Source organism: Paroedura picta, chromosome 7, assembly GCF_049243985.1.
Source record: "Paroedura picta isolate Pp20150507F chromosome 7, Ppicta_v3.0, whole genome shotgun sequence".
Classification (NCBI taxonomy): Eukaryota; Metazoa; Chordata; class Lepidosauria; order Squamata; family Gekkonidae; genus Paroedura; species Paroedura picta.
In genome coordinates, this window is record NC_135375.1 from 115,643,923 (window position 1) to 115,670,836 (window position 26,914).

Here is a 26,914-nt window from a genome sequence, read left to right on the forward strand (position 1 = left end):
TGAAGGAGTTTGTGTTTATTTGTCTACATTCAGCATAATCGAGATGTGCTGTCTGAATGATTCAGACATACAAACCCCCACTCTTTCCCACGAGTTTTAAAATAAAATCTTCACTTATAAAACTGAAAAACACTAAAGCATTAAAATACAGAAAGCTCGTTTAACTCACTTCACAAAAGCATTAGCAAAAGATATCCCTTATCAATTTAAAGCCATACAGTGGCAAACACTCGAATGTCATTTAAACAGAAAAAGGATACTCAGCGAACTCAAATTCTATTCAGACTAAAGTTGAAATGGGAAACTAACAAACCATTAAATACACCATTAAATGTCCAAAATACAGCTAAGTATGAATTACAAGGTACTCAACCATTAGTGACTGATATCACAAAGAGCACTGCAACATGGAAACAGGGTTTACATGTTTACGGTGATGCAATAAAAACTCAATATTCAAAGGGTATGTAGGTTTAGAAGAGACAGGTTCACACTTGAGAGAACAGCCAGTTTATCTGTACTGATAGTTCATGCTGTGATCATTTCTGCCGTAGCCAGCTTGAGAGGCCTGGTAGGAATTGGGAGGCCCACTGTAGTTCTGGTTTGAACCTGGAGAGCTGTAGTTTGATTGGGAATATCCACCTAGAAAGAAGGGGGGGGAGTTACTGTTGGTGTAATATAGTCACTGCATCAAATCTTGCATGTCCTAGGGTTGTACACTTCGGCTCTGTTTGGCCGCCTCAGCAACTGCCAAAGCAGCCAAACCGAGCCAAAGTGCACCCCCCTAGTCCAAACACATAGGAGGTCAGACCTCAACAGAATGTCTGGGCAGGTCACGTCTGACTGCCACTTGTGAATTCCCCCATCACACATACTTCATCATAGTAATACTACTATTGCTGCGACGGGAGAGACTGGCCGCTTTGGCCGCCGTAGCACCCAACCCTACTTCAAAGCAGGCTTTCTCCAGAGGGTTTTGTGAAACCCTGGAGTTTCTTGGTGGCCATGGAAAGATTTCCTGAATGGATAGGATCTGATTTTTTATATATATATTTTCAATAAACATTTACTGCGTGACATCATCATATATGGTCATATCAGCCCATTCCCCCCTCCCAAGAGGCAAATTCAGAAGGGAAAGGCTTGATTTATATGAAGAATATGAACCAATCATTCTCTCCCCCCTCTAGATGCCCAAGGCATCTGGGAAGGAAGGTTGAGCATGGTACATAAAGGCAAGATGCAGCAGCCCCCCCCCCATCCCTGTTCTTTCTTCTTTGGTTTCCCAAGTGTGTGTGATACTCTGGGTAGGGCCATTGGGGACTGCAAAGAAAGGCTGGATGGGACATCCCACCTAAACAGAGTGTTGCTCACCAGGAATAAGATTTAATTCACCAACATGCAAGTATCTCAGAATTGCATGTTAATATATTCTGTACTGACCTTGCTTACCTTGGTAAGATGACCCTCCGCCCCCAGATCCGCCCCCGTAGCCGCCATGGGAGCCAGCATTGTAGGAGGCACCTCCTGAACCATAGCTGTTTGCACCACTGCCTCCACGTCCACCACCGCCACCATAACCTGGAATGAAGAATACACACTGAAGAAAGTCTGCATCTCTCACACACAAGCGCTGTACCTATTCAGGCCCAATAGGACTCTCATGGGAGGTGGCCTTCAGCAAGAGGTGGCCTTCAGGAAGGACGTTCTCCATCAGTGATGTTTCTTCCAGGGGCCCCTGCAACAGGGGCAATCGTGTGGGTTTTTTGCACACCGGCAGACCTACAGCAACCCCTAGTGGGGCTTTCAAGACAAGAGCCATCTAAGGGTGCTTTGCCATGTTCTTCCTCTGCACAGCGACCCTGGACTTCCTTGGAGGCCTCCCATTCAAGTCCTAACCAGGGTCGAACCTGCTTAGCTTCTAAGACTGGGCTAGCTTGGCCCATTCAGGATGGAGCAGAGGGGCTATTCTGTCTAGAAATTGGAGTTCTGCCAACTGTCTCAAATCTGGCCAAGTTCATTAGATAAGTTCCTCTTGTCTGTTGTTTGCTGCTCAATCCGTTCCATTCCAAGTACACAAGCAAGTTCCTTAAAGCTTCAATGAGTTCCTAAAATGCTACCTGCACAAGGACTGCCTAAGATACACATCTCATTAACATTAGGAGATGCTGCCTGAATACATTTCCTATTTTGCTTCTCCCTTTCCTTGAAAAGCTCAGCACGGCTGATGGCTCTTCCCCACCATTTCCAGCCTCTCGTTGCCCCCCCCTCTATTTCACTCTCTGTGCCCCACGTCCTCTTGCCTCCTAACTAGCCCCCCCATTCCTTTAGGAACTCTGAAGTGCCACATACCAGAGAGACACCCGTGATAGGCTTCCACGGCTCCCCTGCCCCCACTCAATGGGAACTCACTGAATTTACTTTCATAGTTGTAGTCTGATCCTCCGCCGCCACCAGGAGAGTTGTAGGAATTGGAATAGGAAGCGTAGTTGCCTTGGTTATAACCCTTTGGCTTGCCTTGTGGAGGGCCATAGTTACTATACTGGTTCTGGTTATAGGACTGCTGCTGCTGCTGCTGCTGCTGGCCTTGATACCCTGAGCCATAGGAAGGCTTCTGTTGGCCACCATGCGGCTGCTTCTTGCCAACATGTTTAGGGGGAGCGGGAGAACCGTAGTCGCCACCTTGGTAGTAGGAGCCATAACCGGAGGAGCCTCCTCCACCTCCCGCATTGCCGGAATGGCCGCCGTTGCTATAGAACTGACCTAAACAGAAAAGAATGCTGTTAGATTCTGGTGAGGAGCCATGCTGGTCTGAAGTAGTAAAACAAAGTCAATCTAGCAAAACCCTTAAAAGCTCCTAAGTTTCAGTCAAAATCTAAGCTTTCATGGGCTGCTCTTACCACTGGACTCAGAATACAGTTAGGGCACTGAAAACATAGGACAGCCATTTAACAGTGCAGCATGTTCTGAATAGGTGCCTGATAGGACAACTGCAGCACACTTCCCTCACTCCAAAGGGCTGGAAGCGTGTCCTCATACACTGCTTAGATATTTACATCCTATTTTTTCTCCCAGGGAAATGCATGGACATTCTCCCTTTCCACAACAAAGGCTAAGGTCATCCAGCAAGCTTCCAGAAATGTGGACCTATCTTCTCCCACCTAAATTATCTAATTAACTGCACTAGAAAATACCTCAAGGCCAAGCTCTGGGTGGAAGCAATGCTCCCCACTCCAATATTTCACAGAACCCAAGAACTCTGCCAACATTGCTGTGGCCTATTTCAAATAATTCCAGCACCACAGGACCCGAGATTAAATTCAAATTTATCAGCCCCTATAATGTGGAATGCTGTGTTCAGCTGAAATTCTAGAACATATATCCAGCAAACTCTTCAGCAGTGACAAAATTGTAAGCTCCCAGCCAGGCCTACATGTGGTGGGGCAGAAAGCTTCCATGCATGCAGATCCTGGGGCAAGGTTTAAAGCTCATTTTTCTTCTTGGGCCTATCAGACAAGAAAAAAAATCCTGGATCAGATATCATACTAACATAGGGACCCAAGGTTTTTTGGAAATACCAATTTCTTTTCAGGCCCAATAGACCAAAAGAAGGAAAATGCTGGGGGGGGGGGGGGAGTATGCACACCCCTAGCTGGGAAACTAAGGAAGGAGACTACTATGTGAAGTATGTTACAGTAATGGAGTGATGTATCTTTAAGGCAGTAAAGGTCTTTCCACAGACAGAAACAATAAACTATGTTAGGAAAAGAATGCACAGACTGACAAGTAGTTTTTTATACATAAAAATAACTTCTCCATTAACTTCTCCTTTGGACAACTACTAATGTCTGAAGATTTTAGAACTCTGCAGCTGCTATGATTTGGTGGCTCTGTTTTTTTTATAAACTGTGCTTTTATTTAGAAGAGATGCCTTTTATACCTTACTTTTCACTACCAGGAGTCCCAAAGCGGCTTACAATCACCTTTTTCTCCTGACAAGACTACTGTGAGAACAGGACTATCAGGACTGTGACTAGCCCATAGTCACCTAGCTGGCTGCATGTGGAGGTGGTGGAGAATCAAACCTGGCTCACCAGATTAGAAGCCACCGTTCTTAGCCACTACACCAAGTAGGGTAAGGGTCTCCACGTATGCAGAATCTAAAGGAAATCTGAAGGTGGACCAGCCTTGGCTGGTCTTCTCCAGCTCTATGCAGTAATGAGTCTTAATGCAACTCAATTTAGCCATTGAAACTAAACATATATTCAGCCTTTCAATATTGAACAGTAACGTACTGTCCTGAGTATTGACTCTGGTTTTCCTGCTACTTCTTTTGACACTGAAACATGCTTTTAGCATGCCTCCCCCTGCCCCCCCCCCCCAAGAACTAAGAGCAGCATTATGTTCCTCCTCCCCTCACCACAACTCTGAAGCATGGCTGAAGGACAGTGACTGTCTCAGGATCACCCCAGTTAGATCTGCAGCACTGTGAGGATTTGAACCTGCATCTGCTCAGCCCATCCAAGGACTGCATCATGGAGCAAACTGCAAACAGCAAACTGGCTTCGGTACTGTTAAAGCAATAAAGAATGACTGCAATTCTCTTATTTTAAAACATGGCCTCATATATGGAATGCAACCGCTTTCAATTAACAAATTGACATTTCGATTCTTGAGATCAGCCATCAATCAAGGCTTTGCAGACTAAACCCAGACTGCTCGCCATTCATTTGCTACTTCCCTGTGAATTTGCCTTATTTAAAAACCAATTACACTCCTTAAATCGGGACTAGAAACCTTTAATAAAGAAAAGAATGTTTACTAATAAAATATGCATTAAACTTAATTGCATAGAACTTTAACCAATTCTATTTCTGATCTTTTCCACTACCAAACTACTTCAACATGGTGTCCATGTTGTTGCCAAGGCCATGGCACATTATAGAAAGTACTGAAACAAAGAATCAGAGACTAGATTAAAAATCTTGAAGACTAATTTATTCCCTGTGCCTTTTCATGTTTAGTAGATTGCATTTCCTGGGACATGACACAGACATCTGTTTGGGCAACAAGGAGGTACAGAGCTCCACGCTCCAAGCTCTTGGCTTTTTAACTTTTACTTGCAAAACTTCACTGCAATTAATCAAACCAGTTCATTTTTTTAGAAAAAGATACAACCGGACCATAGGTCCTGGATTTTATACCGTACAAGCACAGAAAGGATGCAGAGATTAAAATTTGCACATAATATGTCACATACAAGTCAATATTATCCATGCTTAAAAACCGTTATGCTGTGGCCTCTGCCATGTTAAAAGAGGTCGGTCTCCTTTGAGGCATCTACCCACCTTTCGGGACTAAAAGGGTTAAGTTTCATACAAATCGTGTTGTAAATTAAGGTAAGTTTAACACAATTTTGGTTGCTTCTTAAAAATAAAGAGATGTTTTCCATAAAAAGCAAACAGGGGCCTTTTGTTTGGAAGCTGAACAAACTTAGATTCCTAATTGTGCACAATGCACAAAGACATTCTTTGCAATTTAAGGTCCCCCTTGGATAGTGTACAACAATATGACCAAGTTCAAAGGCAAGTCACAATAAAAACTGCCACTTTGTAGGCTAAAGGTTCAGACAAGCTGCGGTGAAAAGCCACTGTTGAGAAACCCAGTGAAGCACAGGGACACAGCCACGAACACTGGGCTTTGGAGTTCGAGAAAATTGGAGTAAAAAGCTGTTTTATGTGCAATACTTTTAGATGATCTAGGAAGACCCAAAATCATGATAGCCGTAGCAGTCTGTGAAAAAGTCACCTACAAAAGGGGGAGACAGAGCAGAGAAAAAAAATTAGAATTCTTTTGAAGATGGCAAAATGTGCCACATTTTTAAAAATTATTTTTTATTTCTCTGCTCCCGTCAACCCCCCTCCCAACAAAGGCTTCTCAAAACAACCTGTGACATTTTTCTTTCTTTTCTTTTTAAGGGAAATGGTTTTACAACAATGTTGTATTGCTTCACTTGGCTTAAAGCAGAGAAATTTTTTAAAAAACAGTTTAAAAGAGAGTTTGTTTTCTGGCCCAGCACAGCACCTCAGATAGTAATCTAGCTCTGAGTTTCTGCTGGAACTGGGGAGTCGTGTCTTAAGGTTTGCTGAAAACACTTACTATAGCCGGCTGTTGCAGAGTTGCCTCCATAGCCATAGCTTCCATATCCAGCTCCTGGGAAAAGAACCACCATCAGACAGTAGCACAAGTGACACAATGGGAGACACTTGCAAGGCTTAGAGAAGGGATATGCAGAAACTACATGAATTCAGTCATAAACAGAAAGAAACCAAATTAAGGGGCCCAAGCAGGTGGCCATGCTTGGGCCGGAATTCAGCTTTCAGTTCCCCCCCCCCTTCAGTATTGGTATTTCAACATCAAGAGAGTATCTGTCCAATCCCGCTTCCACAGCATAACAGAACTACAGCCAGTGCTGAAGTCTCAGATTGTAAGTCATGTTATGACGCTACACGTACAAATCATTTCAAAGCACAGAACCTACCAATGAAGAAAGGCAAAAACTCACCAGCGTTCATATAGCCTCCATGGTTGGCACTACCAAAACCACCTCTGCCTCGACCACGACCTCGGATATTTCCGCCTCGACCACGACCCCGCATGCTCGGGGGAGGTGGTACTTCAGTATGCATAGGGCCTCCCATACCATAGCCTGGATTATGCTGTTGAAATAAGCAGGAATCCAGGTGTTCACAAAAATATATACAGAGACAAGATTTCCTTATTCCCAACACCTGCTGCAAGCCCACACCCATGCCTAGCAACTTCAGCTCATACACCTGGTTATCAAGTAAAGTCGAGTTATGAAACTAACTGAGAGCCTCTCTCTTCCTAGCACTTCCGACAAACTGTTGCACCAACCTTCACTGGGAACTTGGGTCCACCTCGTGCTGGCATTGGGGCTCTTTTCTTCTTTTGCTCCACTGGAAGGGGAGTATCTGGGAAAAGCTTTTCTAATGCAGCCAATGCAGCATATGCCTTTGCCACTTTTTTGTTTGAACCAGCTCCTTGGAACTTCTGCCCGTCAACCTCAACCTTTAAGGTAAGATAAAAAGGGTTCAAAAACAGCGGCACCTGGCCGAGCCTATAAATCAAATCTCACCAGCAAGCATCCCTAGGGTCACTATGTCTGCTTTTGCTGTTGGTTTTACCTCACCTCCATCACAAACCGCTTGTCATGACTTCCGCCAGTTTCTGAAATCAGCTCATATTTTAAGCCACGACGCTTCTCATTTAGTTCCATGACTGGGTTTTTCCCATGTTTTGTCAGGATTGGTCCCTGTTGTTTCACATTCTAAGAAGTTAAAGAAGTATTATTGCAATGATGCAGCATCTGTGACTCACAAGCAATGCAACACAAAGGATTAGAAGTCGTTAAGTCAGCCCTCACTCGGTTCACCTAGCTCAAGTCTTCTAGCTGAAGACTGCTGGGCTCTGATTCCTGAATAACATGGCCCTTAGAGTAATACAACACAGCTTGTGGGTGCAGAGGGGGATGTTCCAGAGTCAGCAGCAGATACATGGAAAAGGGAAACATTGGAACTTATACAGGACAAGGAAAGGGCATGCGGGGGGGGGGGGGGGGCAGTGACTATGGTAATGGATCCAAGAGTAGAAGCAATGTGATTAGGATTCTTGCACACTTAGGGATGCAGTCAATGTTTACCTCTGTTTGCTCTGATGGTGAAGCAGCACTTGGAGTGCAAACAGTTTCCACCACAGGAGGAGTCGCAACAGCCACTGGCTTCTGGTCTGTTTCCTCTGCAGATTCATCCCCCCTCTCTCTGCCTTCCACACCAGTAGGCAGCCCCATGTCCTGTAATACCTAAGCAATACCAGAAAAAATCAACCACATTTAGCCTAATATGTTGCTGAGATGCTACTACAACCTCTAAGTGCACTACCGTAAAATCTCTAGGAATCAGCAGCTCGCCAACTCAACTTCTGGGCTCAATTCAGGGGTCATATCAAATCCTAATCTACCCCAGTCACCCTTTCAAAATCAAAGCCTCAGGTTTTGAGCTTTCAAGCATACAAAATATGATCTAGTGCAAAGGAGTTTTTCCCCCTTGGAGAAGAGGTCCCAACGGCAACTCTCAGTTGCACTCCAAGCTAAGACATGGCAACCTCGACCTGCCAGAATAGGAAAATCTGCACATAGTCACATGGGGCAGATCCCATCTGGCCACAGAGCACTCCTCATTACCTTCCATGTAAGGCACACACCTCTCCTGGCACGGAGGGATGGAGGCACCTTCCGTGGAAGATTATGAGGAAGAAGCAAGGAGCACTACTACTCTTGCCATCTGCCGAGGTCTGTCCATGTGACTGTAGGCCTGCGGAGACATTCACTCTGCAAGCTCAGTTCATCGGCATTACCTCAGGCCAGGCCAAAAGAGCAGGGGGCGTACCTTCTCTGCTGCTCACCTTCATCTGGCACTGGAAGCTGCTACATGCTTTGCTTGGGATGTAAAGTGGCCCTCACAAACTCACCCCACCCAATAGATATGCGTAGGACAAAGCTCCTTCTCAAGGATAGCCCAGCTGCACTTGGATAAGAGCAGGACAAGTAGAGGTTTTTAAAATGCAGACCCCTTGACTCTGGCCTGCTCCAGACTCTTTCTGGCACCAGGATACTTCAAAGTGTAGGGCCTTCTTCAGACCGATCATATTAGATACTTATATGTCTTCCCATTCTTATTTGCCAGGAAGTCAGAAACCCACTTTATTAATTCAAGAACCCCATGAGACTTCAAGGTTTGGCACAATGCTGAGCAGAAATATTATAAATCTATTACATCTTAAGAATCCATGCACAAGAACAGCCCTTCCAGGCAAATGAAGAACAGGTACTTAACCCGCTCCCCCTTGCCCCTCCCCCAGCTCTTATTTGTCCATGCTTCCCACAACCATCTCTTACCTTCACTGCTACATGTAATTTGGCTGTCTTTTTGGAAGGTCCCGAAGCTTGGTATGTGGCACCATCAACTTCCACAGACATAGTAAATATAGGAGCATGCACTGGACCCGTCTGAGACAATAATTTATACTGCAGTCCAGGTTTTAGCTGGTTCAACTTCATTAGAGCATTCATGGCTTGTGGAGGTTCAGATTTCTCCTCTAAGCAGAAGAAATTGTCAGTCAGATACAGGTATCTACATAACACCCCCCCTGTACCGTCCAACATCATCATTAACAATTGAGCTAAGTGCAACCACTGACATTCACAGCTAGCAAACCACAACAGCAATACAGCAAAGGCGGGTCATTCATTTCTACTTTCTACTATACTACTAGGTTATATAAAACATGAATGCCAAGTATTAGCAGTAGCAAACAGCTAAGTATACTTACCTCTTGCCAACTCAATACCTTTTTTCTGAATCTTCTTTTTCTTTTTGCTTGGGGACTTCTCCTCTCCATCTTCTTCCATAGGACGTTTTAATGGGGTAATTGCATATGTAGTGCTTGGGGGAATCTGGACTGTAGATAAAATTGTAGGAAGTCAGTTACTGCACTGACACATATCCTTATCCATGGTTCCTCTTAATATCTGTGAAACTGATCATGGGGTGGAGCATGTCTGGAGCGTCTGAGTTTGGATCTGGGCCAATCACGGTGCGGCCAGCTTGAGCCAGCACCTACAGCTCCCGGAGCCTATCACAGCCACCTTGCTGCTCTGCTCGCAGATGCGCCTGGCTGCAGGAGCCAGTGCATCTGCCACCGTCCAAACGGGCAGGGGCTACTAGCCACCAAGGGCCCACCTCCACCAGTGCTGCCGAGACCGGTCACCCACCCACTACTTACGACGGCCACCGACCCCGACAGTGTGCCCACGAGCGGCAACAATGCCCGTGGAGCATGCCGACGCTGTGGCATGCCCTCACTTTTGCCCCCTGTTCAGACCAGGAGAGCAAGCCGCCCCGTCAGAGGTGGTGGTGCCGACAAATTCCAGCCCCTCGTGACCCAGCCCAGTACGGCAACCATCCGCGGCTATTACTGCACATGTTCCTCGGCTGCTGCCAAAGCGGATGTCACCCTCCAAACACATCCAGAGGCCTCTGCGAGGCGGCAGGAGGGCTTCCCGGCCCAGCGGGAGACAGTGGGGTTAGGGGGCTCTTTCTCTTCCCCTTGGCCTGGGAGGCTCACACGCCGCCTCACAGAGGCAGCGTGAGGGCTTCCCAGCCCAACAGCAGCTCTAATGGTGGCGGGGGAGGAGGAGGAGGCAACCTGACCTGCTTGCCTTCACCACCATGGCAAAATCTCGCCGCCTGCTAAAATCCCGACTGAGACTTCTCCAGATTGCGCCAGCCCCCCCTCCCCGGGACACGCTGATACCTTGTGAGCCCCGGAGAAGCAACGACTGTCATTTCTGTGACATTTCCCACCCTCTCCGATCCCAATGTATTTCACTCTCCTTTCCTTTATTGTTCCCTGTCTTTCTTGCTTCCTTCCTTTCAGCCTCCCCTCTTCCTTCATCGTACTCTCTTTTTGGTTTGTCTTTCACCATCTAACAATTCTCTCCCAACGTCCCTCTCCTCCCCCCCTCAATCTATAGTTGATCTCTTTCTGGCTTTCTGTCATATTTCTTCCTGGTGATTTTATTTTTCTCTGATTTAAAACCACATTCCTAACTCATGCTGTCTCTGTCCTTCCCTTCCCCCCCCTGCTTCAGACAATATTCACTTACTTGATACTTGGTGTCTTTCTAGCTTTCTGCCCACCTCACCACACCCTCTGTGCAACAAAGTTCACCTTCCAAGCCAAATCACTTCATCTCCAAGACTCTGCAGATGAATATCCATTGTACACTAACCCCACTCCAAAACATCCTTTTCCCCCTACATAGCTGATATCCACTTCTTGCACACCACCTCCAAGAGCTACGCAGGGCCAAGCTGAACACTGGTGCCCCGTGTCAATAATGTCCCTCAAACTTTGGACATTGAACCTCACAAGTCCAAGGCTTGCCAGGACCTTCTCCCTCAAACACCACATGACTTCTGGGACATCAAGACATCCAACCATTAAGCTCGCCCCTCCCCCTATACTAGTGCCCACTGTATTTACAACTACAATGGGCTTTAATTCTAGTGTTAAATATATTCACAGAAACAAAACTCCCAAGTATTAAACCTACCAGTATAGTCAACTGGAGTTTCGTTCTTGGGTTTCTTGGGCATCTTTGAGGGCAATGGATCCATCCCCAAGACCTTGTGAAGCTGGCCAAATGCAGCAAGCCTCAAAGCATGCTAGAAAGACAGAACACACATTACAGAAGTGCCCCACACACTGGGTTCCCCCTCCATACAAACAATCCCAATACCCAGCTCAAATATTTCAAGCAGAAAACACCAAAAAACAAGCCTCAGGACAAGCTTTGACACTTAATGTTAACTGTTTCAAACAAAGGACACCTCATGTCTGGCAGATCATCATAAGCCTCCTGCATTATTGGAATGGGACCTTTTTTTCCATGTCGTGGAGATTACTAGCTATCATGAATAACTCATTGTGCTTTTGTAACATCTGTAATCAGAACTATACCTGAGCACTCTGTGTGATATCTTCCCTTTGTTGTCTGTCTAGATGCCCAATAGCATCAGTGGCTTCTTTTTCACAAGGATCATAAATACCAGAACCATCTGAAGGCAGGAAACAAGGAAGATATGCAGAGAATTATCCTAAGGTCTCTAGGACTGAAATATTCCCTTAGCATCACCAAAGTGCGATGTAAGCAGCCCAGATGAAGTTCTTGATCAATGGCCAGTGATCTCATCTAGTCTACGAGACAAGTAGTTAAGCATGGCATTGGGGCAAGTTTGCCGAAGCCCTTCAAAACAATCTTGTCACATCCAAGTAAGGAAACTGGAAATATGGGTCCACAATTTTAAGTGCATTTGTAAAGGCATAGTGGTACCCTATGCATAAAGACTTAAAGATAACAAACTAAAGATAAAACAGGCATGTCCAATTTGAACTGGGCGTGAGAGACCTAGAGCAGAACAAGTCTACACCACAACCAAAGTTTCTCCACAGTCTAGAACCACCTAACCTGGCATAACTATTCCCGATGCAAGGCATTCAAGAACTCTTCTCAGGGCCTCGCCTGCTCCCATAGGTCGGTTGGCTGTTCCAATTGACTTCTCGCATAGCAACTCTAGAGGCTGAAATGACATAAAACAGATTAAGCACAAATAACTTATTACAGTGCAGATGCCTCTGGCCAAACCAGCTGAAGTGACCACAGACATTTTAGATATACTACCCAGCCTACGGAGACAATCTCTGTATATGATGACACCTTACAGAACTATCATCTAACCTTCTATCTAAGCATTTAGCCCTACAGAAAGGCCATAACAAGAACACACGGAGGTGAGCTCAGCTAGGGAGCCAGATTTTGATTAGTTTCAGATTACAGGAGAATATTGCCTTGACAAGAGGTAATTTGCCAAATTGATTGCTTTCCAGCTGGCTTTCCTCTGGATAGCACCCCAGTGCTGAGATGAGAGCACAGAGACAGCACAGGAGCCGAGGGTTGTTGGATAGGACAGACCCTTTACCTCCAACTTTGGTTTAAGCCCCACAGCTTTGGAGAGCAACAGCTGTTAAGTCCCAGCCAAGTTATGGGAACCCCACTGGGGTTTTTCAAGGCAAGAGACACTCAGGTGATTTACCATTGCCTGCCTCTGGATAATGACCCCGGACTTCCTTAGTGGTCCCTCATCCAAGCTCTCACGTTCCTGGAACACTGAGGATATACTGCACTGGAAGACAGTGCCCAGAAGAGCCAAAGGTGGCATGTCATACAGCTGCTCCCGTAGGGTTGTGTGCTTCGGCATCCGAAGCGGCCGTTCCAGCCCAAAGCAGCCAGCGCCGCGCCACCTACGCACAACCCTACTTCCCAAGCCACTGCGTATCAGAGGTAAATTCTGGAGACTTTCCTCCAGCTAGATAATGTTTTCTTGAAACCCTAGGTTTTTTTGATGGCCCTGGAAGGATTTCCCGAATGAGTGGGACAATTCTTTATGTATTTTTTAAATTAAACATTCATTGGTTGATATGACTAAAAATGGCCATGTCAACATCCCACCCCCACTGGTCAATGATGGGCTTGAAAAGGGATGGGAAGAGGATACGGCTATGCTTCCCAACTGTATGACTGCCCTATGTCTGGGATTTCTGAAGCTTGAAGAATGTTTCTGGGATTTCCCAATGGTAAAAACAAGTTCAGAAAGGCTGACCTCGTAAGAGTGTGTAGAGCAGCCTTTCTAAACTCTTATTACCATTGAGAAATCCCTGAAAACTTTCTTCAGGCTTCAAGAAGACCCTTTCCTGACCCCAATGGGATCTTATTTCTCCATCACACCTTTCTACTACAACTATATGTTGGTCCACAACATCCTGCTGGTATGCTTCTTCCAATAGCCCCACCTCAAGAAGCAGAGTTAACTCCACCAGTGCCTTTTAAGCACTGATATAATGATTCGCATCAAACATTGAACATTCATTTCATGAACAAGAACTACAATGAGACTAGGGTCAAACTAATTTATGAACTGATTTTATGAACAGAAAGACTGTGAGTGGGTGGGTAGGAAGGGATGTTCCAGTGTTTGTCTCCTGTGGCCCTTCCTTGCATACCCAGGAAATGGCTGATCACCAATGTCGTATGGCAGGTTAATTTCCTCCAGGCCAGGCTGGATTCTGGAGATTTTTGGTGGTGGAGGGCATCATTTTGGCATGAAACTGGGGTCACTAGGGATGGGCAGGTAGTTGTGAGTTCCTGCATTGTGCAGGGGGTTGGACTTGATGATCCTGGTGGTCCCTTCCAACTCTATGATTCTATCAACCAACCCTGTGCAGTTTTGGAAAACAACGTTTTCTTAAATAGTCTCTGTCCTTTGCAAATGAGACGCAACTTCCAGTGTATGTAACCTAGGTTAAGTTATGCATTCGTGTTTCTTAAAAAGGAAATGCAAGATGCAAAATTACCCATCCTCTAAGTGGAGCCCAAGTGGGAACACGAGTACACAGATCTCTCAGCACCCTGATGACAATGACACAGGACTTCAAGCCATTTGCTCTGGCCTAGGACAAAATAATAAGCAGACCAGGTTCAGTAATGAATATCAGAATCACGCTGAGACATTTTTTTGTAGTGCTACTTTGTCAAGGGTAAACTATGTACATTTCTTCATACTTTTTAATTAAATTCTGTATTTGTAGTAACTGCACAAAAAATTACTCTTAACACAAAGCAGCAGCCATACATCTAGTGTTTCACTGAAAAGCTAAATTTCTTTTTACGTGCTTCTTTAGCAACTGTACATTTAACAGATGCTAAGTTCTGCACATCTACAACCCAGCATTAAGATGCTTTAACAAAGTTAGGCAATTACAGCTTACAAGATTCTACTTAAAGACAAATATAAGAACAAAATGCAAACCTGGAACCACTTGGCGTGTCGGAGTGACGCCAAGGCAGCAAGGCATTTCTGCCTGTCCAGAACGTCCGGTGAGTCGTTGACTGATAGCGTTTCTATTCGTGGGTGGAATAAGAAGACAAGGTACAGTTTGACCAAGGGGGTTCTGTCGGGTGGAGAGGGGATGAGGCAGTTTCCTAAAGGGCAGCTGAAGCTCCCAAGGATCTCATCTACCTACAGCTGAAAGAACACCCTCAATACCCTTCTCTTTTCACCCTTATGATCTAGCAGCCACATTAAGGAGGACAAATGACACTAGCTAAACCCTACCCAAGGAAGGAAACTCTACAACTAAGAAAAGAAACCCTGTACTATGTTAAATAGGCTACAGAAGATAATAACTATACTCATCAAGGAAAAGTGAAAATTCCCTCCCCACTCTTTCAAAAGTACATAGTCTAAAGATTTTCTAGAAGGGAACTCCCTCCGCCCCCGAGGTTTGACTGCCCTGGCCCCAGCCCATGACAGATTGCGTCCTGTTGGTCAAAGGTCCAGCGTCCCTAAAATTGACAAACTAGAAGGCTTGGTAGATGTGGTCAGATATCATCAGAACCATAAAACAGTCAGAGAATAAAATCATCATTGAGTCTGTGCTGCAGCAAAACTGAAGCTGGGGTGAAGCGGAGGGTTTTAGATAAGGCTGGCTCAAGGGCTCAAAAGGCCTTAGATCACTGTGCATCTGGTTCACCAGGTTATGGAAGCATTCCTAAGCAGACTGAGCTTTTTAAGTACACAAAGAATGGTTTGGGTGTGACACGTGAATTTACACACACTCATTGCTGCATCATCCAGGGATGACGTGCATGTATGTAGAAAGAAATCACGCGGCAACCACTTCACTGCTTCGCATTGTTTCCAATGGAGGCAGTTTGCTCACTCAGGTCAACACGATGCTTTGCAGCTCTCACACGCATGGGAACAAGTCCCGACACATACTTAATAAAGATGCAGTAACTTTATCCAAAACTCTGTAGTATACAATTCCGCTAAAAAAATGAAATGACCACCACCCATCATTTTTGCTGCAACGCAAACTGCTTTATGAAACACATCCAATTTAATGAACATGCAGAAGTCATTTAAACTAAGACTTCAGTTTTTTTTAAGGAAGGACTTATACCACTGGCACCAGCAATGTAAAACGTTTGCTGAAAACACACAAACACGCTCTTCGTTCAAGGACTCTGGCCATACACAGGCTGAAACATTAAAATAGGCATTGATCAGGAAAGCACTAAGATTCTAGGATACTCCGGACCACAACAGTGTGGCATCATAAGCAGGACTTGCATGATGCCGTTCTGCCTAGTCAGAAATTGAGCACCACACGGAAAAGTGAGATCTGCAGACACAGAATGCGTTTCCAGACTGATGGTCAGCGGCGTTCAGCCCTTCATACCTCCAGCTAACATCTTCTCCATTTCTTCTCTGACAACAGGGGATGTCAAGTGGATAGTAAGTGTCAGTGGAGGCTCTTTTGTATTCTTAATTATAATTGCAGCATCACTGATAGACTGGATAATTTCATATTTATCTTCAGTAATAGCCTAATACACACACAAACAGAAAAATAACTTTCAGAGAGCTTCTCAAGTCTCCTCCCTGCCAGTATGGTGTCTAGCATTTAAAGTGTGTACAACTAGTATCTAGGAGGCCTCCAATTCAAATCCCCACTCATGCCATGTAAGCTTATACTTCTAATAACACTATGTTGCTCTTAAAGGTGTCACTAGACTCAAACTGGGTTCTGCTACTTCAAACCAACATGGCTGCCCACCTGAATCTACCTCACAGGGTTGTTAAGGATAAATACAGGAGAACAATGTAAGACACTTTGGGGAGAAAGGTGGACTATGTTCAATAAATGAACATGGAAATCACTCAACCCAGATTACTCAGCACACCCAAAAACAATACAAGGTAAATGTTGGTTATGTATCTCGACTTTATAGGTGGGAAAGTTCTCACCCTGGAGTACCTGAAACGGCCCTGCTGCACAAGGGCTGGTTTATAGAATCAGAGTTGGAAGGGACCTCCTAGGTCATCTAGTCCAACCCCCTGTTGGACTACACAGGGGGGGGGGAGAGGCATTTCTCACCCAGAAGGCTCAGTGATCCATGATAAGAGGCAGCCTCTTCTTGTGTCATGAGTGTGTGTGCACGCAATGGGGGCAGTGGCGGTTCAACTCTACAGAATGAAATAATCCCAAGGAAGTTTTTCACAACCATATAGCCAGATTGGTCTGAATTTCCCGGGGCACCTTAAAGACCAACCGAGTTTAGTTTAAGTCTGGGTGTAAGCTTTTGCATACTGCAGGTGCCGCTAGACTCAAATTCTGTTCCCAAACATGTTTATCAACTTAGAATAATTTTAGGCACATGCAAGCACAAACATCAAACATTTTAGTAGTGCACAAGAAACTGTAATGAAAAAACCTGAGACTACAGGTCTTATATACAGCCACTGAGAACACTGAATACCAGTGATAAGCCAGAGTGAGGCCACCTTAGATCCATTTCAATTTAGAAGGCTAAAAGGTAAAGGTATCCCCCGTGCAAGCACCGGGTTATGTCTGACCCTTGGGGTGACGCCCTCCAGCGTTTTCATGGCAGACTCAATACGGGGTGGTTTGCCAGTGCCTTCCCCATTCATTACCGTTTACCCCCCAGCAAGCTGGGTACTCATTTTACTGACCTCGGAAGGATGGAAGGCTGAGTCAACCTTTTTAAAAGGCTACATGCAGCTTAAAAAAAAATTCAACACACATACAGAGCAGAATGTATCAGTTAATATGCCGAGGACTAAAAGTCATTATTCTGTGACAGTCAGGAATGCTTAAGGCTGCACAGAAAAGACTATAACTATCTTAAATAACAATGCATAACTTGAGTAGACTGCATTTAACAAACATGCAAAGCAAGCTGTATCAGAATGCAAGTGATAAAGATGCAGAAGGAAATGTGAACAAGCAGGGCGGCAGCAGGCAGCCAAACTTTGCAGTGGCCAATATCCTTATTCTAGTTGTAGCATGAAGTATCCCACATGTACAGGTTGTATAACCAAAATTTAATTTGCACATGCAGTATGGCTCCTATTACTGGTAGGTGGATTGAGAACCGGTTGACAGATTGCACCCAAGAGGTGCTTGTAAATGGTTTATCATCTTTTTGGAGAGGAGAGACGAATGAAGTGCCTTAGAGATCAGTCCTGGGCCCTGTGTTGTTCAACATATCCATAAATGATTTGGATGAAGGAATAGAGGGGGTACTTATTAAATTTGCAGATGATACTAAACTGGGAGGGGTAACAAACAGAAGACAGAATCAAGATACAGGATGTTCCTGACAGGCTTCAAACTGGGCTAAAATGAATTTCAGTAATGATAAAAAATTTTCTAAATTCTTAATCTAAGTAGGAAAAATCCTATGCATAGGATGGGCGAGATCTGTCTTGGCAGTAATATATGTGAAAAGGATCTAGGGGTTTTAGTAAAGCATACACTGAACACACAGTAAACCACACACTGAGTCAGCAATTTGTGGCTAAAAAGGCAAATGGGATTTTGGGCTGCTTTAAAAGTAGTATAATATTTCCTTTTGCCGCTGACCATGCCAAGCATTAATGATTTTTCTAGTGAGTTTGATCACATGATGCGTCCAAAGTAAGTGAGCTTTAGCTGTAATATCTTCCCTTCTTATGACATAGAAGGTTTGCTCCTCTCTTAAACTATCTTGTTGGTAACTTTTGCTGTCCATGGTATTCGCAGCATTCATCTCCAACACCATAATTCGAAAGCATCTATTCTCCCTCTTGTCTTCCTTCTTCAGGGTCCAGCTTTCTCATCCATAGGTTGTTATTGGGAAGACAATGGCGTTGACTAGCCAGCACTTTGTATTAAGTCTGATATCCTTATTCTTCCATATTCAGTTCATGCCTAACATTGCGTTCTGGCCCAGCGTTATTTGCTTTTTGATTTCACGGCTGCATACTATGGATGCATAGAGCCAAGAAAGATGAAATCATCAATATATTCAATGTTCTCGTTGTCAATCATGACTTTGGTGCTACTGCCAGTAGTTGCCAGTAGATCTTGGTCGTTTTGATATTTAGGTTATTTTGGCTCAGGCCTCTGCGTTCTCCATGGGCTACATCGGCAGCTAGGTGTCCATAAATGCCCAGGTTACTGGCAGAAAGCTGTCACCCTTCCCCAACTCTGGTATGGAGTGATAGGCCCCCCAGGCCACGAAGCACTGAACAAGGCATTGGGGAAGGGCGACAGCTTTCTGCCAGTAACCTGGGCATTTATGGACACTTAGCTGTCGATGTATCATCAGAAATTCCGTTTAACAATTTATATCGCATAGTATGGCGTACTTTCCATAGAATTTTCTTGGCAAGAAAAACGGGGTGGTTTGCCAGTTGGCAGGGGTTATAGTCATCTGATAAAAATGCTGATTTTATTAACTTGGGTAGATTGTGAGTGGGTGGGCAGGAAGGGACGTGACACTGTGGCCCTTCCTTGCATACCTAGGGAATTGCTGATTGCAATTGTAAAAGCCAGTTTGGTGTAGTGGTGTAGTGTAAGAGCCAGTTTGGTGTAGTGGTTAGGAGTGCGGACTTCTAATCTGGCATGCCAGGTTCAATTCTGCGCTCCCCCACATGCATCCAGCTGGGTGACCTTGGGCTCGCCACGGCACTGATAAAACTGTTCTGACCGGGCAGTGATATCAGTGCTCTCTCAGCCTCACCCACCCCACAGGGTGTCTGTTGTGGGGAGAGGAAAGGGAAGGCGACTGTAAGCCGCTTTGAGCCTCCTTCGGGTAGGGAAAAGCGGCATATAAGAACCAACTCTTCTTCTTCTTCTTCTAAATTTCCTCCAGGCCATGCTAGATTCTGGAGATTTTTGGTGTGGAAGATCACTTGGGCATGAAATTGGGGACACTGTGGGTGAGCAGGTAGTTGTGAGTTCCTGTATTGTGCAGGGGGTTGGACTAGGATGCCTCCAACTCTAGGATTCTATTATTCTATTTTGTTTGAGAAGTTATTAATGCTATAGTACTTCAGGTGGATCTCCAGCTGTTTCTGTCAAAGTCACTTTTATCGCAATGAAATTTTACTCTGTTGTTAAAACCTCCCATTATGGTTTTATTAGAGTAAGGCACACAGGATGCATGGTTCCATTTGGACAAAACTCCTGCTTCTGTAACCACCAGTCTATTTGGTAATTTCTTAAAAATACTAAAATTGTGACAGCCTACCAACACGGTTAAGGGAAGAAGTAAGAGCAGCTGAATGAAAATTAAAAAAATTAACTGATGGGTGTAGGGAATCACAATGGTGGGCTGGCTGCTATCTACTGTCAAGAACATGTTTGTCACAAAGTTTCATATTATGCAATATAAATTGTTAAACAGAATTTCTGATGATACTGACATAACAGCCTTGAAAGCCAGTTGAGATGATACGAACTGGCTGGCGAGGCAGTATGAATATCATGCAGCAAACTGGCAGGCTATGCTCCAGCAGCCCTGTTAGGTTTTGTTAGCTACAGTTAAATGAACAATCAACAGGCCTCAGCACTTTCTTGATACTCACAGCAAGCTGGACACCAAGATTCTCTGCGACTTTCTCCAGAAGATCAGTTGTGGGCTTCTCCTTGCATAACAGAACCAGCTCAAGGTCTAAGTCTCCCTTCAACAAGAGCCCCTTGGCAACGAGACCAACTCGCATCACTCCACGGAGGGTTCTAGTCAAATGTTCAGTGGTCTTCTGCTCACTATAAAAACAGACAACAGACCAGTTACAAGAAAAGGAGTATGGTAGGACTTACTCTACGGGTAGGTAGCCATGTTGGTCTGAAGCAGAACAAATTTAGAGTCCAGTGGCACCTTTAAGACATCAGAGTTTTATTCAAGGTATATATGAGCTTTCGTATGGATGCACACTTTCTCAGAGACAATGTCATGGAATGCAAGTGATCAGTTCAAACGTATAGGTATAGAGTATGAGAATAAATTAATATACAGCATAATGAAAATGGTTAGCAGGTTCAAGAGATAAATAGGGGGGAAACAGCAATTTGGATTTCTTTGTATTCACTTGAGACTGAATTGCATGTAACACATTTGGCCATATTAGGAGAATGATGGGCAAATAGTTAATTGCTGACAGCAGTTAGCTGAGATCCTGCCCTTTTGCCCTTTGCTTGTCCCCTCAAGCATAGAAGCATTAAAGTAGTGCATTTGGCTGTCTGTCCAGTTGGGGTCGCTGAGAACCACTGCCTTAGAGGATTTCTGGCACCTCTGCTCTCTCATCATCCTGTGTGTAAAAATTTAATCCTCTCTACTCTATTGCAAATAACTATACTTCTCCCCATGTCAGTAATTTTACTTACAGCTGTGCACAAATTTCCTTCCAATTTGCACTGATTTTTTAATCAGGAAAGCTTATGCAGGAATAAAAGTTGTTTGAGGTAACACTGCATTTCGGTATGCATAATAAATTCTTGATTCAAAACTGAAGCTACACAGTATTTCCAGATGGGTATTAGTATTAGTCTTTGCAACCAAACAGGACACCTCCAGCAACAATTTAACAATTTATTCTAGAATAAGCTTTTGTAAATCTGTGTTTACTTATTGCACCTAATAATGCGAGCTCAGGTTCAAAGTTCATGCTGCGATAAATTCTATTCGTCTCTTGAGGTCTGTATGCAGCATGCACATCTTCCATTTCTACCTCTCAATTGAAGCATTCAAAACCCAGATGAACCCTTTTCTATGGCACTAAGGTTCTGCAGCAGAAGCAAATTCTATGACTAGGGCAAACAGGTGGGATACTGTGGGAATGTTAACTAGTGCTATACTCTGCTCATTTAAACACACTGAAATGGTAGGTGGCACTGCTGGGCGTGACTATCTCTCCTACAATAATAAAATGGCAGCTTTGTCTTTTGAGACATAAAGGAAGGTGGTGAATAAAAAGCAATCCAGGTTTCATTTTAGCTTTTCTCTTAATTCTGCTGGACCCAAGAAGCACTGTCCCCTTCATGCACAAAGCACATGGGTTGCAATGGCGATTATCACTAACTAGGTCAGCCTTTTCCAACCTTTTTACCTGAAATACACTCCAAGCTTTGAGAAACACCAGAAGTGGCATGATTGTGCAGAATATGGTTGGTAAGGATAGCTGTGTTACCTGGGCCCCAACCCAGGCCCCTCCCCTTCTCACCCTCTCCAGGTTCTTCATTGGCCATTGGAGGGGAAGGGCAGATAGACATGACCTTATGTGGTCATATCACCTGATAAATGTTTAACATTGTTTTTAATATTGGAGAAACTGTTCCAGGGGCATCAAGAAACCCCAGGGTTTTATGAAACCCTTGTTGCAAAAGCCTGAACTAGGTACTTAACAACTGATCAGCAATTGCAAAACTTGCAAAAACAATCAACAATGTCACTTGCCTTCCTTCTTTGTTCTCTTCTTCAGCTGTTGTCTCCATGGTTTGTGGTGGTTGTTCTGGCTGCTCACCACTGCCTTTCTCCTGTTCATTAATCCAGTCAGACACAGCTTTGAGAGCACGTTCAGTATGAGATACCATGTTCTGAACAGCTGTCAGCTCTTCCTGAGTTGGATAAACTGCAGAATGTTTTGCCATGACATGGCGGTCATCGTTCACAAAAATACGCATTGGTCGCTGGGGGGGGGAAACATAGAATAGATAAACTATGCAGTCTTTTTCTTTTTTAAAAAAAGTTTCTGAATGGCAAATCCTTACCATTATTCCTCCTGACTCCTTGATGAATTATTGAAAAAAATATATTTCCTTCTTTGAAGCTGCACCAATTGTAAAGGCTTTGGTAGTCTGAGAATAAAAAAAATATTATTATTAGATCAGAACTAGTGTATCTGTGAAAATATGACACAATAAATCACATTACTCAGCAGTCATGCCTTAAGTATAAGCCTGTATCAAGTATATAGAATTAACTATCACCATATATATATGAAGCAAAACATTTAAGTCTAGCTGGAAGCCCGGTTATGCTTCCTTGGGAGTTCTTGGACTGAGTTCCTGGGGTCATGACAGGCTGGAATTGGGAATAATAATTAATTAATTAATTAATTAAAAGTTATCACGGTAAAGGTTAGTCTTGTTTGGCACAGTCAGTGGCCCAAAACAGACTGGACAATGAACCTCCATAATTAAATCTCCTGATAATTTGAAGTCAATAGGAGACTATCAACTCCCTGAGGCTGCTAATTCGATCAGGGGAACAGTGCTAGAGATGGGCATTTAACTCTTTCCCTAGCATGCCTCTTCCCCTAACCCCAATTCTCTGACCAAATGAGGACCAGCTGAAGGAGCTGAATTCTGGCCCTTATCATAATGCTAATCATAGCAAAGCTGACTGTTGTAGGACTAGTGTTGTAGTCCTACACAAAACCTCTCAACCCAGACTCTAAAGGAGGGAGGCAGCTCCTTGCTACAGGTGGCATACGTACATGCCATTATGGCATGGAACCTAATTGGAAACATCATGTGCATGTAAACTGCCACCTTGAGTGGTCAAGTCAAGAGACAGTCAGATGTGGTTTGCCATTGCCTGTCTCTGCATAGTGACCCCAAAAATATTTGGTGGTCATTCATCCAAAGACTAACCACTGATAATCTTCTTAACTATGGAGATCTGATGAGATGGGACTGGCTTTGGCCATCCAGGTCTGGGCCTGTGGACACTAGTCCTAGCATATTCCTCATTCCAGGAGCTGCAAAGACAATTGATCAGCAGCACACCTCTTTAAGGTGGTACCAGGCAGCCACAAGATAAGCACCAACTGCTAGCAAGCATACTGCTGAACTGATGCGATAAGCTAAGCACAACACTAGCCTAAATCCTATAGGATCTTGGTATCATCAAAAATAAGCAAAAACTATTAATTATCAAAGTCTAATTTTATTCTTACCCATCAAGATTCTTGGCCCTAAGGAAATAAAACTTGGCCTCAACCAGGGCAAGAGCCTGTTCAGCCTGGTACAACACTCTGCGTAGTGAGTTTAAGTTCTTTGTGGGACCTAAACAGTAACACAGGGCTGTTTTGCCAGGCCTATTATTGAGGCCTTGTAAACAACATCTAGGTCCACCGGCTTCCCTATTGAAACTCTACTCCCACCCACCCAATTAAACCTTTTTATATGCCCCCACTTTCTTCTTCTATATAAAAGGCAAGTCAGGCAATATTAGTGTTAATACAATTTTAGCTTACTTAATAATTATATTGTATGTTTCAAGCTAATGTGATCTGCTTTAAGCCTTTAATCAGGGAAGGATAGAATGAAAATGTATAACATAAATAAAACACTATTACAGCAATTTAACACTTATAAACCTTTTTTGTGGAAAATGTAGAACAGTAAAATGGTGACAGTTGTTGGGAATTGTACATAGAATTTCACTTTCAAAATTCATAACAAAATTTGTCCAGGGGCACCTTTAAGGTCAACAAAGTTTTATGCAAGGTATAAGCTTGAATAAAATGTTGGCTACCCATCTGTAGAGGAGACTAAAATACAAAGAGCTGACCAATAGTCCAAAGTCAATGGAATAAATGGTCTTAGGACCATTATTAGTGCACAAGTAGCTGATAATGTAGATTCTCAATTAATGCTTCACTATTTCTTGTCAGGAAATCCATGCTGGTTAGCAGCAAAACAGGTGGACTCCAGTCCAGTATTACCTTATTGCCAGACAAGACTTTTGTGCTATGAGCCTTCAAAGGGAGTCTAGAAAGGCCGCATCCCAAAATTCTCGTTCTTAAAAGTGCTGCTGAATTCGAGGATAGTCAAACAAGTTACTTTCTGACCTGAGAATGCCATATCAGATGGTTTAAACCAGAAATACAACAGCCAACTATCACCCAGAATTGCACCAATAAATGGATGGTTAATAGCGCCTGATTCGGAAAGCCCACATGGCGCCGTTTTTGCCAGTCGGCAGGCGCTTTCAGACATGCTAAACAATTCACTATACTGTGCGAAACGGCAAAAAACCCACTGCAAACGGCTGCAACGACTGAACGGCCCGGGTGAAGGCAGCCGCTTCCGCCACACCGAATTAGCCCCCCCCCCCCCAGCCCATGAAGCCCCAGCAAAAGAATCCGGCTTTTCCAGGCGGTCATGTAGGCGGCTGGAGGGCCGGCTGGCAGCCCCCCCCCCCAAGTTCCGGGCAAGGTGGGCGCCGCCAGACAAAGCCCGGGGAGGAGGGAGCACCGAGCGCCCCGCCGGGAGACCTGGAGCGGGAGCCACGTGCGGAGCGGGCAAACGGGGGAGGGGCGGGGATGACCCCCGGCGGCTGAGGCGCTCCAGCCCCCCCCCCGCCTCATCCCCCGATTGCCCGCCTGCCTCCCAGGTGGCGGCCGCGCGCGCGCGCCTTCCCTCCCCCCCGGCCCAACCGCCGCCATTTTGTCTCTTCACACAATGGAGGGCGCGTGAGGAACCCGCCGAGCGCCGGCCCAGGCCGCCCCGCCGCCGCCCCCCGCCCCACGTCCCTCCGCCCCACGTCCCTCCGCGCAGCCTGGCTGCCGGCCGGCCTCCCCCTCACCGCTCCCTCGCTCACCCCTCCGTACATACCGGCCTCCCTCCCTCTCGCCGGGCCTCTAGCCCCCAGACCAGCAGCCGCAGCCGCATCCCCCCACCCCCCGGACTTACCAGGGCGAGTGGCTCCCGCGGCCTGCGGGTGAGGCGGGCGGAGGGCCGGCGAGGGGAGCACTCGATGCCCGCACCGGGATCCGCGGCCGAAGCTCCGTCGTCAGGACACCGCGCGAGCGACGGGGGAGGGGCGGCATGAAGGAGAAGGGCGGGGCAACGAGGGGCACGTGACGCCCGGTCGCGGCCTCCGCCAATGAGCGGCCGGGAAGGGGGCGGGGTGGATCGCTTCGCGCGCAAGCTAGTCGGCCTCTGTCAGGGGAGTGCGGCCCTTGCCCCGCCTTCCCGGTAGGCGCCATCTTGTTCGTCCTTCTACGCAGGCAGCCGGCAGGTTGACTCCGGCGCTCTCTTCCGAGTGGGGCTGCAGCTGAGGGGCACGGCTGGCTGGCTCCGAGCCGCCCGGGAACTCACCCGCGGGGATCCGTTGGAGGGGCGCTGCCTGCAGGCCGAGCCAGCCAGAGTGCGGGGCCCCTGGGAAGCCAAGGCGGAGTCCAGGGGCCCCGTTAACGGACAAGATACACGCCAGATTTCCCACAATTGTTTACAGGGCACTCTTGTCTGATAAAAAATGAACAGTTTCCACGTGATCCATTTTAATCTATTATTGTCATCTTAAAAATAATTAACCCTGATGATTTTGTAGTCTTTTTGTCTTTCTTACTATATTCTTTGCCCATGAGGCTGGGAGTTCAATCCCAGCAGCCGGCTCAAGGTCGACTCAGCCTTCCATCCTTCCGAGGTCGGTAAAATGAGTACCCAGCTTGCTGGGGGGTAAACGGTAATGACTGGGGAAGGCACTGGCAAACCACCCCGTATTGAGTCTGCCATGAAAACGCTAGAGGGCGTCACCCCAAGGGTCAGACATGACTCGGTGCTTGCACAGGGGATACCTTTACTATATTCTTTATAACTATTATTCTATTATCTTCTTCAGGTTCTTCATATAATTTATTTTACCAGCTGATTTTGTATTTTATCAATGCATGTGTGTCATAAATTAGACCTCTGTTAGTCTGTAGCAGTCAAAAACAAGTGTCCAGTAATTCCTAACAAAGACTCATGTGAATCACCACTCAGGTGGTGATACAGGAAGAAGGTAAATCTGCCCCTATATCTTGGAGAGTGGGGTTATACCCCGCACCATTGTGATATTATTATCCAGATATGTTTCTTCCTGGTCCTGTTATAAGAGGATTGTTCCAGGTCTAATCCTCTTAACTATGGAGATCTGATGAGATGGGACTGGCTTTGGCCATCCAGGTCTGGGCCTGTGGACACTAGTCCTAGCATATTCCTCATTCCAGGAGCTGCAAGAACAATTGATCAGCAGCACACCTCTTTAAGGTGGTACCAGGCAGCCACAAGATAAGCACCAACTGCTAGCAAGCATACTGCTGAACTGATGCGATAAGCTAAGCACAACACTAGCCTAAATCCTATAGGATCTTGGTGTAGATATTGTCCATTCTTTTTATTCCTTTTCTTTGGGGAAGGTGACTAGAAGACCTTTTCACGGAGCTATTACGATCTTATCCAATCGGTTTGCATTCTTGCTTCTTCCTCGTCCTGGAAGATAGTCTCCAGTATTCTGAAAAGAAAAAAGAGAAAAGCAAGGCAGGTTTGGTTCATTCAGAAGTCAGGCTGGCCAGCATTTCAGCCACAC

The 26,914-nt window shown here is 45.3% G+C and overlaps 1 protein-coding gene across 5 annotated transcripts; it reads right to left on the reverse strand.

Annotated features, from left to right (window-relative positions):
• Positions 1 to 25,426, reverse strand: ILF3 (interleukin enhancer binding factor 3). Of its 5 annotated transcripts, none has more exons than XM_077346119.1 (20): positions 25,255 to 25,426; positions 22,324 to 22,410; positions 22,010 to 22,242; positions 20,142 to 20,322; positions 15,946 to 16,093; positions 14,511 to 14,602; positions 14,056 to 14,151; positions 12,113 to 12,224; positions 11,605 to 11,702; positions 11,198 to 11,309; positions 9,430 to 9,540; positions 8,978 to 9,177; positions 7,724 to 7,882; positions 7,214 to 7,351; positions 6,919 to 7,092; positions 6,566 to 6,719; positions 6,160 to 6,213; positions 2,413 to 2,763; positions 1,453 to 1,581; positions 1 to 642 (listed from the first exon to the last, which is right to left on the reverse strand). In XM_077346119.1, exons 2-20 carry the CDS (start codon positions 22,324 to 22,326, stop codon positions 512 to 514), a joined length of 2,676 nt encoding a protein of 891 aa, XP_077202234.1. In that variant the 5' UTR covers positions 22,327 to 22,410; positions 25,255 to 25,426; the 3' UTR covers positions 1 to 511. The 5 variants fall into 5 exon arrangements, with proteins under 5 accessions (XP_077202234.1, XP_077202233.1, XP_077202232.1 ...); XM_077346118.1 differs by having other exon boundaries at positions 1,444 to 1,581; XM_077346117.1 differs by having other exon boundaries at positions 9,412 to 9,540.
• Positions 25,427 to 26,914: the final 1,488 nt, after the last annotated feature.